At 37.1% G+C, this 14,134-nt stretch overlaps 2 protein-coding genes across 2 annotated transcripts; both read right to left on the bottom strand.

The window, feature by feature from the left end:
- Positions 1 to 531: 531 nt before the first annotated feature.
- LOC119729768 lies at positions 532 to 3,047 on the bottom strand. Its single transcript, XM_038202509.1, has 3 exons — positions 2,795 to 3,047; positions 1,308 to 1,449; positions 532 to 697 (listed from the first exon to the last, which is right to left on the bottom strand). The coding sequence occupies exons 1-3, from the start codon at positions 2,886 to 2,888 to the stop codon at positions 559 to 561; spliced, it is 375 nt and encodes a 124-aa protein (XP_038058437.1). The 5' UTR covers positions 2,889 to 3,047; the 3' UTR covers positions 532 to 558.
- Positions 3,048 to 3,585: 538 nt separating this feature from the next.
- On the bottom strand, positions 3,586 to 13,152 carry LOC119729637 (cysteine dioxygenase type 1-like). The gene is made up of 5 exons (XM_038202291.1): positions 12,750 to 13,152; positions 10,911 to 10,988; positions 10,244 to 10,404; positions 8,280 to 8,449; positions 3,586 to 6,265 (listed from the first exon to the last, which is right to left on the bottom strand). Exons 1-5 carry the CDS (start codon positions 12,926 to 12,928, stop codon positions 6,221 to 6,223), a joined length of 633 nt encoding a protein of 210 aa, XP_038058219.1. The 5' UTR covers positions 12,929 to 13,152; the 3' UTR covers positions 3,586 to 6,220.
- Between the last annotated feature and the right edge of the window lie 982 nt (positions 13,153 to 14,134).

The following is a 14,134-nucleotide window of genomic DNA, read 5'->3' as shown; positions in this document are numbered from 1 at the left end:
TTGTTTTCATTTACAATTCAATCACTCCCGTCAACATCTTTACAAACAGGTTTGACAGCCAAGTACAGGAAAAATTACTTTGATCATTTTTTTTCAGATTTTTTAACCTTTCAATGAACCACATGTGAAAGTGAGTAACAAGACATTTGGTAATTGTCCTATCCATATAACAATTCATACATTTGCATTTGATGCTAATTTTTTTTTCAAACTTCCATGTGAAAATTCAAACAAATGAGATGTCCCATCAGATCTTAACTTCAACTTCAAGAGCAAACACTGCTATCAAAATTTGAATAAAATAACTCTGAAATCTGATTAAGGTTTATTTCATTGTATCAACAATGTATGATAAAATGCCTAATAATCTGCAAACTTTTTGAAACTAGCCCCAGTTCTCATGGACAGGTTGCCAAATTTGCATGAGTCCAAGAACAGTCTTAACTAAAGCCTTTTCATGACCATATACAGCAATCCTGAAGTGTGCCCATTCAGATTTTGCAAATATGCAAATCCAGGGAAAACTTTCAACCAATCAATGGCTTACATATGAACTCCTCAGTCCTCACCAATAACAATTCCTTTGTAGAGCCGAGAGACCAAGTCTGTAGTGCTGGTTTCCAATTCGTTGACAACATTCAATTGAGCTCCTTCAGTAATGACATTAGGATAGGGAGCTAGCTGCAAGTGGAAGGATCTTTCACAAAACAGAAATTTAAAAAAAAGGTTCACTCTGTTGACCCGTAGAAACTTGTGTAAAAAATATCTCATCAGTACACTTTGCAATTTGGTATAAACTTAATCAATTTTGCTATTACATTGTTTCATTTCTATCCTCGTTTTAACCATCTTTCAGATATTAGCCTTACATTTTCTTTTTCTTTTTGCCCCCAAAATCAATTATCATTATGTAATGAAGCACATTATTAAAGCTAAAAGGGACACTGAAATATTTCCCCCGTATTTGTTACTTGTCATGGTTTTGCTTTCTATAATTAGATGTTTGCTAATTAAAGAGGTTCAAAAGGCTAGACAAATTAAAGCTGTCCTCTTTAGCGAAACATGTTAACTTCTTTCCTAACAGATGGTAAATAAGATGAGTTTCATATTTGGTATTTATAGTCAAATTTAATTCCATAATTTTCATTTCAATCTACCAAAACTAATTATCCTACATCACTAAAACTATAACTTGCTCCAAAAATTTGATTTTAAACTTGTGCCAGTCCTACAAATTGTTTTATACCTGGGAAAGGCAGTTTTTTTTTTGGAAAGGCACTTTCGTTAAAGCACTGCGAAGGACCTACCTTTCAAATGCAGCGATTTCCCAGTTGATAACAACACCATCATGGGATGACTGTTGGATGCAGTTTCTTTGTTGTACAGCAAGAGGACCAAGGTCGTAGTTTAGAGGTTCAAAATGGTGTATGAATGTACTCAAGGGCATTTCTGTATTGAAAGGAAATATTGTTTGGATTTTTTGTGGAAAATGTTGCTTAAATATTTTCGAAAGTGTGAATGCCTAGATACAAGCCCTACTGCTTACTTGCAATCATTTAAATAAAAAATAGACTTTTTTTAAGGCTGCTTTCTTCTCCTAATTAAAAACAGGGTGAAAGGATTATAGGGCCAAAAAAAAACAATAATAGGCCTAGTTCTGCTAACGGTTATCCTACCTAACCTCTTTTGACAGCCTCTACCCTAATTTATGTTTGGGAAAATGAGGAAAAAACCCTGAAATCATCAATAATTACCTTTTACCCTTGACTAGTCCGAGTATAAACTTGGACCCCCAAACTTATCGCCTTTTTAACATTCGGACATGGTCTGGCTACTATCGCCAGATGCATGTCCGAATGTTAAAAGGCGTTAACTTGGGTCCAAGTTACTCGGACTAACTCTTGACTAAATGCCCCCCAAAAACTGTCCTACCTACTAGCCCCACTAGTGTGGCCGTCGGTATGCTGCGCTGAACCTAAGGCCACACACCGTGGTACCGCGCGCTACTGAGGACGAAGTTTTCATAAAATTCAGGGCAGTTTCTTACATTCTCAGTTCTTAATTTCTTATGGTTGTATTCTATGATGTCTCACCAATCACTTCTGGAATGCTAAGGTCTAATGATGTTCCATTTTCCGAGATATTCTTCAATCTTTCTGGAGTCCATATGCACTCCATATGTTTCCTGTACCATGCATTTATCGTCAGGGGGCCACGCGCACCGATCTCTATTCAGGATCTACGGCACAGGAAACAGCCGTCGCATTTGCAACTCGCGCCCTCGCGCGCTCGACAAGCAATTTGCATAAACGCGACGTCACAGCATGAGGTCATCTCTTGTCACATTCAAAATGGCTGCCACCACCAGACGTTTCACGAGTGCATATGGGCTCCAGAAAGATTGAAGAATATCTCAGAAAATGGAACATCATTAGACCTAAGCATCCAGAAGTGATAGGTGAGACATCATAGAATACAACCATAAGAAAGTAAGAAACTGAGAATGTAAGAAACTGCCCTGAATTTTATGAAAACTTCGTCCTCAGTAGCGCGCGGTACCACGGTGTGTGTGGCCTTAGGTTCAGCGCAGCATACCGACGGCCACACTAGTGGGGCTATCCTACCTACCTACCCTATCTTCAAGTTCAAAGGCCATGTAATCTGAAGCATAACTTTGGGGGGGGGGGAAGCTTATGATAAACTGTGATGAACATTTGAAGACGGAAAAATCAGTTTGAAAAAAAAAAATGATGGACATTTTTAATTGGAAAACGTTTGTGTTGTCGCCACTAACCATCTTTTTCTTTCACTTCGCAGTAAGCATGGTAAGCCTGACGAAGCGAGATGAGTAACAAAATCAGGACACCAAAATGAAGATTCGGCTCCATGATTCACCCGTGCGGCAGTTGCTTTAGGTCGTGGATGTCTCGCCGTGCGCTGCCTGCCTGGCTTTGCTCGTTACAACAAACATGCGGTTGTTTTGCCTCAATACCCCGTCCAACAGTCGCAGCTGGCCACACGAAAACCCTCCTCACGTGCATGCTGTATGTTACATTTTGGGTTCCCCTTTTATTACATCAAAGATTTAAAACAAGTTTGAGGTCATGCTGCACAACTTGCAGGTTGAAACTTGTCTGATCAGCTGCAGCTGGCGTAAACAAAACAAGAAGTGAGTACGCATGCGCGGAAAAGTTTCTTTTCCCATCAGCCATTGCGCCAAGTCGAACTTTTTTCAGAGTTGCTAAAACTTTTGGCGCAACATCTCGAAAAGGGGGAACTATTTCTAAGAAATTCCTATATATTGGTGGGTCAGGGTATGGGTAGGGTTAGAAAATATCTCGTACATTGTAGTTTCGAACTCTTTTTTCATTGTTTTTGGCAATGCATGTTCTTGTTGCTAAATAACAATTTTAAAAAAGCTGACTTGAATTTTTTAGCGTTGTCTTGGAACTGACACGCTGCAGATTTTTGGATAACAAAAGTCATGACTATGGTACATTTCAAATTAAGTTGAAATTTTAAGTACCAAAAAAACAAACAAACACATATACACTGAAACAAAGGAAATTGTACCCAACAATACAATCATATAGGCCCTTCTGGGAAATTAAAATTATTGTGCAAGTACCACTGAGAATAAAATCCATTTGACAATATAACTTCTCACAGAAATATTATAAGCTTCCAAATGAAAATCAAAGAGTACTGCACAAAGTTATCCGACCCCGACTGAAAACTGTACATGGAAATTTCAGAATTTGTTTTTACAATGATACAAATTTACATACAACATTCCATCGAAAGAAATATAATAGTTGTCTTGAAATGCTTGAATATACTTCTTCTTTTTTAGCCAGTTCATGTATTAGAGAGCACTCGGTGCATTACTTCGTTTTCTTTCTTTCTATTCTCAATAACCTTACACAAAACACGCAAATCTATATATACTGTACATAGAAGGGATATTGTAGTGAGTCATTCAAAATTATATAGGCTGGTGCTGACGATTCTGTGACTAAATGTATTGATGGATCTGTGAGAGTCAGGGAGCCAGACACAGAAAAAGAATAAATTTTGTTTCACCCTTAATTGCTCTATTAAAACAACAACAAAACTTTGTATTTAAACTTTCTCAACTAAGTACTCTTTTTGGAGTCTTTTCTGATTGGACTTTTCTTCCTTCCAATGCACTCCATACGAAGAATGTATGTCAAGCCGAGTATTAAAACACAACACTCAAAGAGCACAGATTAATTAAACAATCCATTACATGTGAATTGAAGCAACTACTTAGATGGCATTTATACAGACGTGTTAAATTTCAAATTACTTATTGAAGATCTTTTAATGCTCCTGAAGTACCACATTTTCAATACTACCATTTCCATGGAATGTAGAACTGTACAGAAAGACTGTTATAAAACAAACATGCACAGCACAAGTACACAAGACCAATACCCTTTCTTCTTTCAACATGTTCAAAACAAAATGGCAGCACCGAAGCTATATATAGGAAAACGTTCGTAGAAAGTGGATACAGTAGTTTAGCAAGAAATACAGTTTGCATAAATGGTGCATATATTGATAATCATTTTTGTTTCGTTTTCGATAAAGTTTTTCCTTCGAATCATCTTAAGTTTTTTCTTCGCCGTTTTATTCCTTGATATCAGGTCCAGTACTTAAGCTCCAGATTTCAGACTTGTTTGAAGTGTTACACCGGCAAGAACGGAATTTTGGAGAATAAAACAACATGCATCTGCGATGCTTACATTTACTACTTTACAGTCAGGAGACTTTTTCTGCAAATTAAGAGTTATTCAGTATTTTGTTTTTCTAGTCAATTTTTAATATACATGTAGACACTAACTTATACAAAGGGTCATTTTCTGTACAAAACTACCAAATAAAATCACAAATTTTAACCTCATACCTAGTGACAACATGAAATGCAAATTAAAATTAAAAAATTGGGTGAGCAATTGAATTTCTAAATTACACTTCAAAAAACAAAAGTGACGGAATTATTTCAATAATAACAATGATGTAGATTGAAAAACATGATACCTTTCCATATATATTTAGGTATCAGCTCGTCTGGGACTTATTCATCAAAAGTGAGCTCAACATGTTAACATGAAGTTCTTGAATGTGGTCTTGAAGACTACATTAGAATCATTGTCATAATGTAACCCTCTAGCACAAAGCCAGTTGCTTGGACCAATTTTTGAAAACTGGCATTTAGGGCTCATTGAAAATGATGTGATGCAGTCAAGCTAAATGAGTCGTTTGTCTGGAATTTATAATTTGGAGATTCAGGCCAAAATAGGGCCACTTCATCAAATGTCTTGGTGTTCCCACTTCTATAATCTGTGAACTAAAGATGGTACATGAACCAGCATGCAGTTTTCACAGCAGTAATGCTGAGATTGTGCTCTTTTCAAATCTGTAATAAAAAATTTTGACCAGGTTCGACAAACGACTCATTTAGCTTGATCGCATCACATATATATTGAATAAGCTTTCCAATGATGTATAGAATATGGGGATCAGACAAAATCTGACAGCTATATTTGCACAGCTATGGTAAATGTTTTACGTCACAAACACTGGCAATTAAATAAACCAAGCCTATCACATGAAAGGAAACAAGGAAACGTGCAGTCCTTAAACCTTTGCATGCAAATTGCATCTGTAAGGATAAGAGGCTCAAGCTATGTCCATATTGATGTGAAGCACGCAAACCGCTGTTGAAATGAGATAACATTCCTATTTAAGAAATTATGTCTTTTAAGTTTGTCATTTTGCTAGGTCCGTTAACATTTTTAATTTGAGGATCCTTTTCTTTAGAGCAAAGCAGACAACAATTGCTTGGCAATACAGGAAATTACAAGCGTTTTTTTAAACGTTACTTTTGTTATTTAAGCTTTTAATTAATCATCCGTGCTGTAGTATATTTTACCCCTAAATAGATGTGCATACATGTACATGTATAAAAAATAACTTAGTGATAAGCACAACAAAAGCTTATTACCATTTCCTGCCATTTGTTATTTAAAATATCTTTTTTTTCCCATCTACTTCCAAAGGATCCTTTTAAATTGTTATGCCAGAAAAGAAAACGGGCAAATGAAAAGACACCTCATTCTTTTCATTTTTGTTATCCTAAAAAAAAAAGAAGAAGACATTTGTTGAGGTAACTATCTATTGTTGTGATCTCAAATTAGTTGTCTTCAGGTTCCATTGCAGTTGAACAGCCACCTGTGGTCTAAAAATCAAATCAGGAAACAAAAAAACGTAAGGGGTATAATCTTCCGTTGAGTTAGGTCATTCAAAAAGTCACCAACCAATGGGGATTATCTAACAAGGCAGCTAAAATAATACAATATTCCAAGTTCCAGTTAAAATTACACAAAAACTCTTGATTTTTCATATATGTTTAAAGGTAGAATGGACCATTTGTCATTTGTACATTTTTTGTTTTAAGCAACAAAAGTGCTGGTTAGAATATTTCTGTTGAGTTGGAAGGTCATTCAAAAAGTCATCAACCAATTGGGATTATTTAAAGGAGCACTAGGTCCTGAAATCCCCGAAAATTTCATGTTTTGGATTGCTTACTTAGCCTATTTCAAACATCTGGTTGAAAGGAAACCAACCTTATGTCTTACCGTTCCTGAGAAAAAAACGGGAAAAAAAACCTGCTTGTTTACATCGGACACGACGGAGTACGAATACGTTTTTCGTGTCGTTCTCAGTGTACAATATACACGTTGTGTGTCTCGGGAACAGCGGTGACCAATCACCAATGCAAAAAAGTGGTTTCTTCAACGTCCGCAAAAGGCAAACACTTTACGAATGAAATCACAACTTGCATCCAAACAGCTCGAATTTATGGGGTCGCAAAAAGTGGACCCCGAAATTCGTTCTCACACGCATAATATAGGAATAGCACAAAAACGCCCAGTTTTGAAATGTTATTTCCGATTAACATCATCTCGTTCAAAGCGCGTTTTGTAGCCCAATTGGGCTGTTCCAGGACCCAGTGTCCCTTTAACAAGGCACCTGAAAAAATACAATATAGACCTTATTCTATTCACAAGGGAGCCATTTTCGATTGTGTTCCCTGAATCTGATTTATACATTGCAAACCGTTGAATGTGATGGTGCCAGACTATTTTATGACTGGCGTGCATTCCTAGCTTCGCTTTCATTTTTTTTTAAATGTGGCTTAAAACAAAAGGGTATGTTTAATCACTAATGTTAAATTATCACGCACGTTTACGTGAAAAACCTCACCATGTATGTCTTTCATGCATGCCTTTCATGTATGTGAGCAATGGCATTTGGCATCGCGCCATCGATTTACCACAAAGTGGAAAGAAATTCAGGCAAAATGGGCCCGCAATAAACAATGAAATGCATGCCAAATTGACCTCTGAAACATTCTTTATATGTTTTTTTCACTTTTTCAAAATCATGTGAATTTAGAAAAGTGGCTTTTGGTATGCCTCCAACTCAGACTCAACCAATTTTTTTTGACATCAAATTATAAATACATTGATTACTTCAAAGAATTTATTAAACACCAAGAAATGTAAATATTTTGTTTTCAAAAATATGAACATTAATGGAATAATTTGTACACATTTACGTACTGGACTTCACTAAAACATAGTCGTCCACAGACACAACACATGTTATAAAGAACAAAAAAAAAATGGATGTCTGTAAATCATCCAGAATACTGCCGTCAGTGCTGTGATATTATTGATCTTCTGTTGGATAAAAACCTTGCAGGTTGTTTATTTTTACTTGATCACTAAATAAAGCAGAGACCACCTGTGATGGAATGGCCTGATATGATCCGATAGCTCAAGGGTTGCAAGTTCCATTAAAAGAGTCCATTTATTTCTGTCTTATTACAGAAAAACTTTGATTGTAAGTACGAAAACAACATACATGGGCCTGGTTACATCACCCCTCTGCCTTGCCCCTCTACTTTGCCACCAGGCAGAGTTGAATATATCAAGCAGTTTTTTTAAATCTGAATACAAAAAAAAAACACTAACAAAACAAAAATAAACGCCCCCCCACAACCCCAAAACTGGCCCCCCCCCAAAAAAAACCCTACACCCCCACAAAACAAAGATATCCCATCCTTAACAAAAACGAGAACAAACAAAACATCAATAAACAAAACATCATTAAAAGGAAAACGTACAACAACAACAAAACCCCACCCACCCAAAAAAATGAACAATCTTGAGGAAAATGAAACCTACCAGAGGTGTTCGTTCCCCATACTTGCTCCAAAATGTCACCTTGGCTTCGTGCTGTTTTCCCGACCGCTGATCAAATGACAAACAGCTATCGAATGGCGGTGAATAGAGATGGAGACTACATGCAGTGTCTGTGTGGCTCATGTTCTCAACTCGGTGTAGGCCATGGCTATCTGCAAGCGGAATGTTAAATTCACAACAGATCGGTTTCATTTTTATCACAGGTCATTTTGGAATGCTGGCACACAAGGAAATGCCCGCTGAGAAATTTGGAGAAATTTCTCTTTAAAATTACGTCCCCAAGTTAATAGTTATGCTAGCAAAATACTGGAAAAATTATTGTGGACTCAACTTCGAGAGTCTAATATTGCATTATTGTGCGTATTTCAAACAAAAACAACTTCAGCTGTAATTGACCTATTGCCATTTGCGAATTAGCCACACCCCTTAGACAACCCTATGGAGTGTCGTACACTAAGTTTTGGTCGTCTCAGATTTTGCGCGTTCCGCGTCCATTTGTATTTCATGAAATTGGACAATATTAATTTGCGATTCTACCACGATAGGTCAATTGTACACGGTACAACAAATATTTTTTTAAGGGCCAGTAATTCAAAGTCCTGCCGCTTACAAAACAATCACTTGTATATTAATAATAGGATTTCCATATAATTTGTTAAATGTGAATCTTATAATAATATTAAATTTCAATGCAGGGCAATAAATAAACTTCAATAGGAATGTACAATTCAAAGTACAGTTTGAAAATATTTAATCATAATGATTGGCAAGTTGTTTTTTTAACTGTCGGCCTTCGCTGTTTGTACCGTGTCAGCTTCAAGTTGTATCCCTATTTGTATATCCAAGCATTTGGATCGTACATGTATTGCTTGTGGTTTTACTCTTTTAAACCCCAACAAGTGTATTGTGCAGCTTTCAGTTTCAGTCATACACATGAGCACCATCGTGTATCCTCTTTCTGGTCAAACATGTAGCACACGAGAGATGTTGATGACACTGTGACATTGTTTTTGTCAACATATGACCAGTCATTTCCTAGTTCAGTAATTTCTGCAAACAGGGAAATCTTCCAAATTCTTGGAAACATGCCAACCATAAAATAAAGACTGATTCCCCCCCAATGCTGAAACACAATTGCTCACATTTATATTTTGCATGTACCTAACCGGTCCCGCCTTTATATAGGGCATTCAAGTACATGTACATGTAAGACCCCTAAAACCCTGCCCACTGTGCTTGATTGTGATTCAGTACCTTGACATCTACGCACACAAGCAGAGCATTGTGATTCTATACAATTCATATAATCTAGGTGTACTTCTCGGTACAAAAAGTACAACAAACCTAAACCAGGTAAATGTGTGCATTCTTCCTTCACTCTTCGACAAGAGCGTCTGCACAACAGTAACACCTTTTTTTCAAAATCTAAATTTAACAGAAAAATACAATTTTTAACCCTATTGAAGTTCAAAATTGGTTTCAGCAGTTTCATTAGCATTTTTTCGGTACTCACGATAGATTGTTTAGTATCAATTCAATATAGACCTTTGTGATTTTTTTTCCCGATTTGAAAAACAAAAAAACTTGAAAGATATAAACCATGCATACATATTTAATGTAGGAAAAAACAATATGTGAGTCTATTCCTACATCTTTTCGCCAAAATCTATCAACTTTTGATGGATTTAGTACTGAGAAAGGCACACCGACGTGCGTGCACAAGCGTGTGTGACATGCGTGCTCGCAGGATGCGCGTATGACATGCGCAGCTGGAACACGCAGCGTAGCATTGCAACAGCACACGTGTTAGTATCCATGTGCGCAGTGTTCGTGGTATACTGGATTTTGGAGATTTCAGTAAGTTCTACAGACCCCCCCCCCCCAAAAAGCTTTGGCAGTAAGGGTCAAAGGTTATCGGCCAAGCATTATATAATCTGGCAACGCACCATTGATATATGCCACCTGATTCCTTGTATAGTCATTGACTCCACGAGGCGGCATTTCGTGTCGTTTCTCCGATGGAGAAGGCCAGTTGAAGAGGGTCTCCCGCAGTGAACCGTCTAAGACTTTCATGAAGCAGTGCGAGTCTGAATGACTGTGGATGGAACTGCAATAAAGAAAACATAATTCACACGATAAAACACAATTCATAATTCTTTTTGGTACCGGTGTAGCATGAATTTAGGTTTTATGAAAAATACGGACTCATTGGTGGTACTGCACATGCTCATGCATAGATAATTAGGAGAGGGACCAGTCACGTGAGAGGGTTTAACCAACGACAGGGAAAAAGAGTCCGAGTTTCATACGAGTCCGATTTTCATATGACACCGGCGCTATCATCAAAGTTGTAAGCCATTGGAAAATAAATGATATAGGCCTAAGGTTCAAAAATTAATTTTATCAGCTTACAATTTATAGAAAAATAAATGGATACTTTTCATATCACAGAATATTGTAAATTTTACAAGATACGATTGTGTGCTACTTACATGTGCATGTAGTGCCTGAGCACTCTATGGTTTTATTGATTCTTCAGTTAATAAACACAATGTAAGACAATGTAATACAGTTGCTATGGGTTAAAATAGATGTCACAAAACTATAACTCACCTCCCCATACTCTCTCCCCAGCACAGGACCATAAGGTTAAACTTGCCATTGCCACTATCCACCAGATTTCTTGTGTATCTAGAGAAGAGAAGACAAAGAAAAAAATAATGTGAGATCAAAAATGAAGTTTCATGTATAATGCAACCTGACTTACAATGGACAGTCACATTTAACATTTATATAGCATTAAGGTCCCTCCCCCCCCCCCCCAAAAAAATTGTGTGTTTATGGTAACGTGCTGAAAATTATACAGGTACATGTACAGTAGGTAGGTAAGGAAATAACTTTATTTTGTAACTATTTTAAATGTTACCAATCACTGCTTAACAGTTAGTAGAAAAGTTGTGCTTACTATAGCAGAAAGTCGTGCTGAGCTTAAGCACTATTTCATGGCGTGGATGTGCTAACGGTTACGCGTGCCTGGGGATTTCTATTGTTACGTTATTGATTTAAGCAACTTTTTACTCCGGTTTTGCTTTGCTTACTGCTTAAAGTCTCTATGAAATGGACAGTGGCTCTGTTACCACAAAATCGGCTGTTAAGCAGCGCTATGAAATTGGGCCCGGTACTTCGTCAAATCGGTTTTATTTGTCTAATTAACAAATAAACGACACATTAAAAAAACTTGTATAGGGAAGACTTCTAATTTTCAAATACATGTATGCTATTTCTTAAATGTTTGGCCAATGTGGCAATAAAAGTTTGAGGTTGACACTTTGGCCACAAAAAATCCAGGTAAGTAGGGTCACTGTCAACACAATTTTTTGGCCTCAAACAAAATTTCAAGATAATCAACTCTATTTGCCAAAAAAAACACCAAAAAAACAACTTGTACAAGCATACATGTTCACATTGTATACTGTTCTCTGTCATCAAACAACAATCGCGTAAACATTACTACACTTTGAACTGTTGTCTTAAGTATGTCAAACACTCAAACTATTGACATCTTTGCATACACAAATAGTTGGTCTATTGTTGAACAGAGAGGCCCCAACAAGTCAGACAAATTATGATAACAGGGGATAATGACATCCTTGTGAAGGCTATAAAATAACGTACTTGTTCGTCTGTTAAGTACTAAATTAGGGAATAAACATGATAAAGTTGATTGATAAGTCTATTTGCTTTAAGTTTTACTCATAATTTCCAATCGTACGACAAAACGTTATCTACTTTGATGCAGATTCGGAAACACCGATTGTAATTTATTTTTCAATTGTGCAGTGCTACGTACCAAAACGATTAAAGATGAGTCAAGTCAGTCAAGTTTTTGGTGTCCATTAAAAATTACACGTAATCGTAAAGAGTTTTTAAACGGCTACAGTTACGTATTTTACAAGATAACATTACGAGTCCGAGAACCAGTCGGTTGACAACTGAAGCATGCACAACAGTCATCAAGATAGCTATTAATTATTAAAATATTAGTAACAGCACTGATTCAATCATCACAATTTCGAAAGAAATATTCGACTTTGATCCCAAAATGTATTACATGGGAAAGAAACCTTGGCCTAAGTAAAATTTAACTTAGTAATACTAGTACTAGTAATATATAATACATGTATTATGTGGCTTAAATGTTGCAACCAGACGCCACTTTTCTCTTCATAAATCATTTCAATGAAGGTCAGTCATTGCAAAAATTATGATAAGACATGAATCTGGGACTGAAAAAAATATTTCCAATTAGGAAATAGGGCCTAGGCCCCTACTTAGAAAATTTTCTTGACTCTCCATAGACTTTGTGCACAACCGCTGATGTGGCGTCAAGTTGCAACATTTTTTCCTATTATGTTAGTAATACTAATTAGTATTTTAAAACGGAATTTTTACCTGTATTCGTCATAATGTGCAAAGCATTCCCAATCCCCTTCCCGGCTTTCGTATCTTTCCATCACATCTTGCACTTCTTCGATGTTTACTTTCTCCTCCGAGAAAAGAACGTGAAGACTGTCGATCAGTTCTTGGATATTCTGTGGAGACTTGTTATATGTTAACTGCCTCCCTTCCATCCTTGTGCTCGTTTCTACCTTCTCGATGTCGTACAATGTATTTATTGGCGCATAAAACTTAAAACTAAAGGTACAAAAATCCAAATTTATTTCCTTCCTATTTTACTAGACACCGGTGCTGTGATTACGTGCGCAACGTGTCTGCGTAATAGCGCTGCAGACATGCTGTGCAAATATCGCTATGTGTACGTGTATACGTACGATTTGCAATAATTTTGCATAATCTATACCTTTGACGAATGGTACCCCGATACCTTTAAACTACTTACAGACACTATTGATAAAAGTGTATCCGACTATTGGCGCGCTGCCAACGTACGCTCGTTACTCCCATTGGTCAATCACGGGGGTGTGTCGCACGCAAGATATAATGCATATGCATAAACTGACTCATCGATCGACTGTATTCTGATGACAGACATGTGAGGGCGCAATTAAAAAATATTGCGTTCCTGAATCGGAAGTCTTCGGAATTATTATTGAAGAATAAATCATTCCAATCAGACCAATGTAATGTTGGTAAGTAGAGATGGTTTCTAGGGTCATCTGCTTAGATGCTCGGGACGATGTGAGCTTCCAGGGAACAAAATAAATTCGACCCTTGTCATTATTTTGGTGATGCTTCTGTGACGTCACTAGCACTTTAAGTTCAACTGAAAAGGGCACGCCTTTCTTTCTTTTTTAAAGGGCACTTCTTCAGTAAAAAGGGCACTTGCTAACAAAAGAAGGGCACTCTTTACAAATATTTTTTGGTGGAGTGGAGGTAAGGCCAAAAAAAAAAGTCTCCGGTTTCTGGTATGCGCGCGCGTCGCCGTAGCCATGCGCGTCGGCAAAATGAAAAAGGTTTTTTTTCAATACAAGATGATGTCTCAAAACCGCCAAACTCACTGGTTTGACTGGAATCCTGCTGCTGCACAATTGTAACGTGTTTTTAGATGGGGCTATGATCGAGAATAAGCTTTATGTGGCCTCTCTGGACTCCCATATATTTGCACTAAGTTAAGTCGGGCACCATTTGCAGTCATCAGCCGACATTTGAAGCCAAAAAAAAAAAAAACCAGGTAAAAAAAAAAAAAAGCCGCGTCGCCGCACCACTTTTGGGGCAAGCTCCATACCAGAAACCGGAGACTTTTTTTTTTGGCCTAAGCGCTGGTGGAAAAAGGGCATTTGAATGGAAAAGGAAAGTAGTAACAAAATATTGGGGTG

This window comes from Patiria miniata, unplaced genomic scaffold (assembly GCF_015706575.1).
Source record: "Patiria miniata isolate m_02_andy unplaced genomic scaffold, ASM1570657v1 HiC_scaffold_21, whole genome shotgun sequence".
NCBI lineage: Eukaryota > Metazoa > Echinodermata > Asteroidea > Valvatida > Asterinidae > Patiria > Patiria miniata.
The sequence above is the reverse complement of the archived record's forward strand: the minus strand, read 5'-3'. Positions and strand labels throughout refer to the sequence as shown.

What these genes read in the sequence shown, in the direction of transcription:
- LOC119729637 (XM_038202291.1), bottom strand. Translation starts at nt 12,928, where the DNA reads ATGGAAGGGAGGCAGTTAACATATAACAAGTCTCCACAGAATATCCAA. An exon ending in GCACATTATGACGAATACAG is followed by an intron (nt 10,989 to 12,749) that starts GTAAAAATTCCG and finishes TCTCTTCTCTAG; the next exon opens with ATACACAAGAAATCTGGTGG. An exon ending in ATGGGGAACGAACACCTCTG is followed by an intron (nt 6,266 to 8,279) that starts GTAGGTTTCATT and finishes TTTGATTTTTAG; the next exon opens with ACCACAGGTGGCTGTTCAAC.
- LOC119729768 (XM_038202509.1), bottom strand. Translation starts at nt 2,888, where the DNA reads ATGGAGCCGAATCTTCATTTTGGTGTCCTGATTTTGTTACTCATCTCG. An exon ending in CGAAGTGAAAGAAAAAGATG is followed by an intron (nt 1,450 to 2,794) that starts GTTAGTGGCGAC and finishes CTTTCAATACAG; the next exon opens with AAATGCCCTTGAGTACATTC. An exon ending in GAAATCGCTGCATTTGAAAG is followed by an intron (nt 698 to 1,307) that starts GTAGGTCCTTCG and finishes GTTTTGTGAAAG; the next exon opens with ATCCTTCCACTTGCAGCTAG.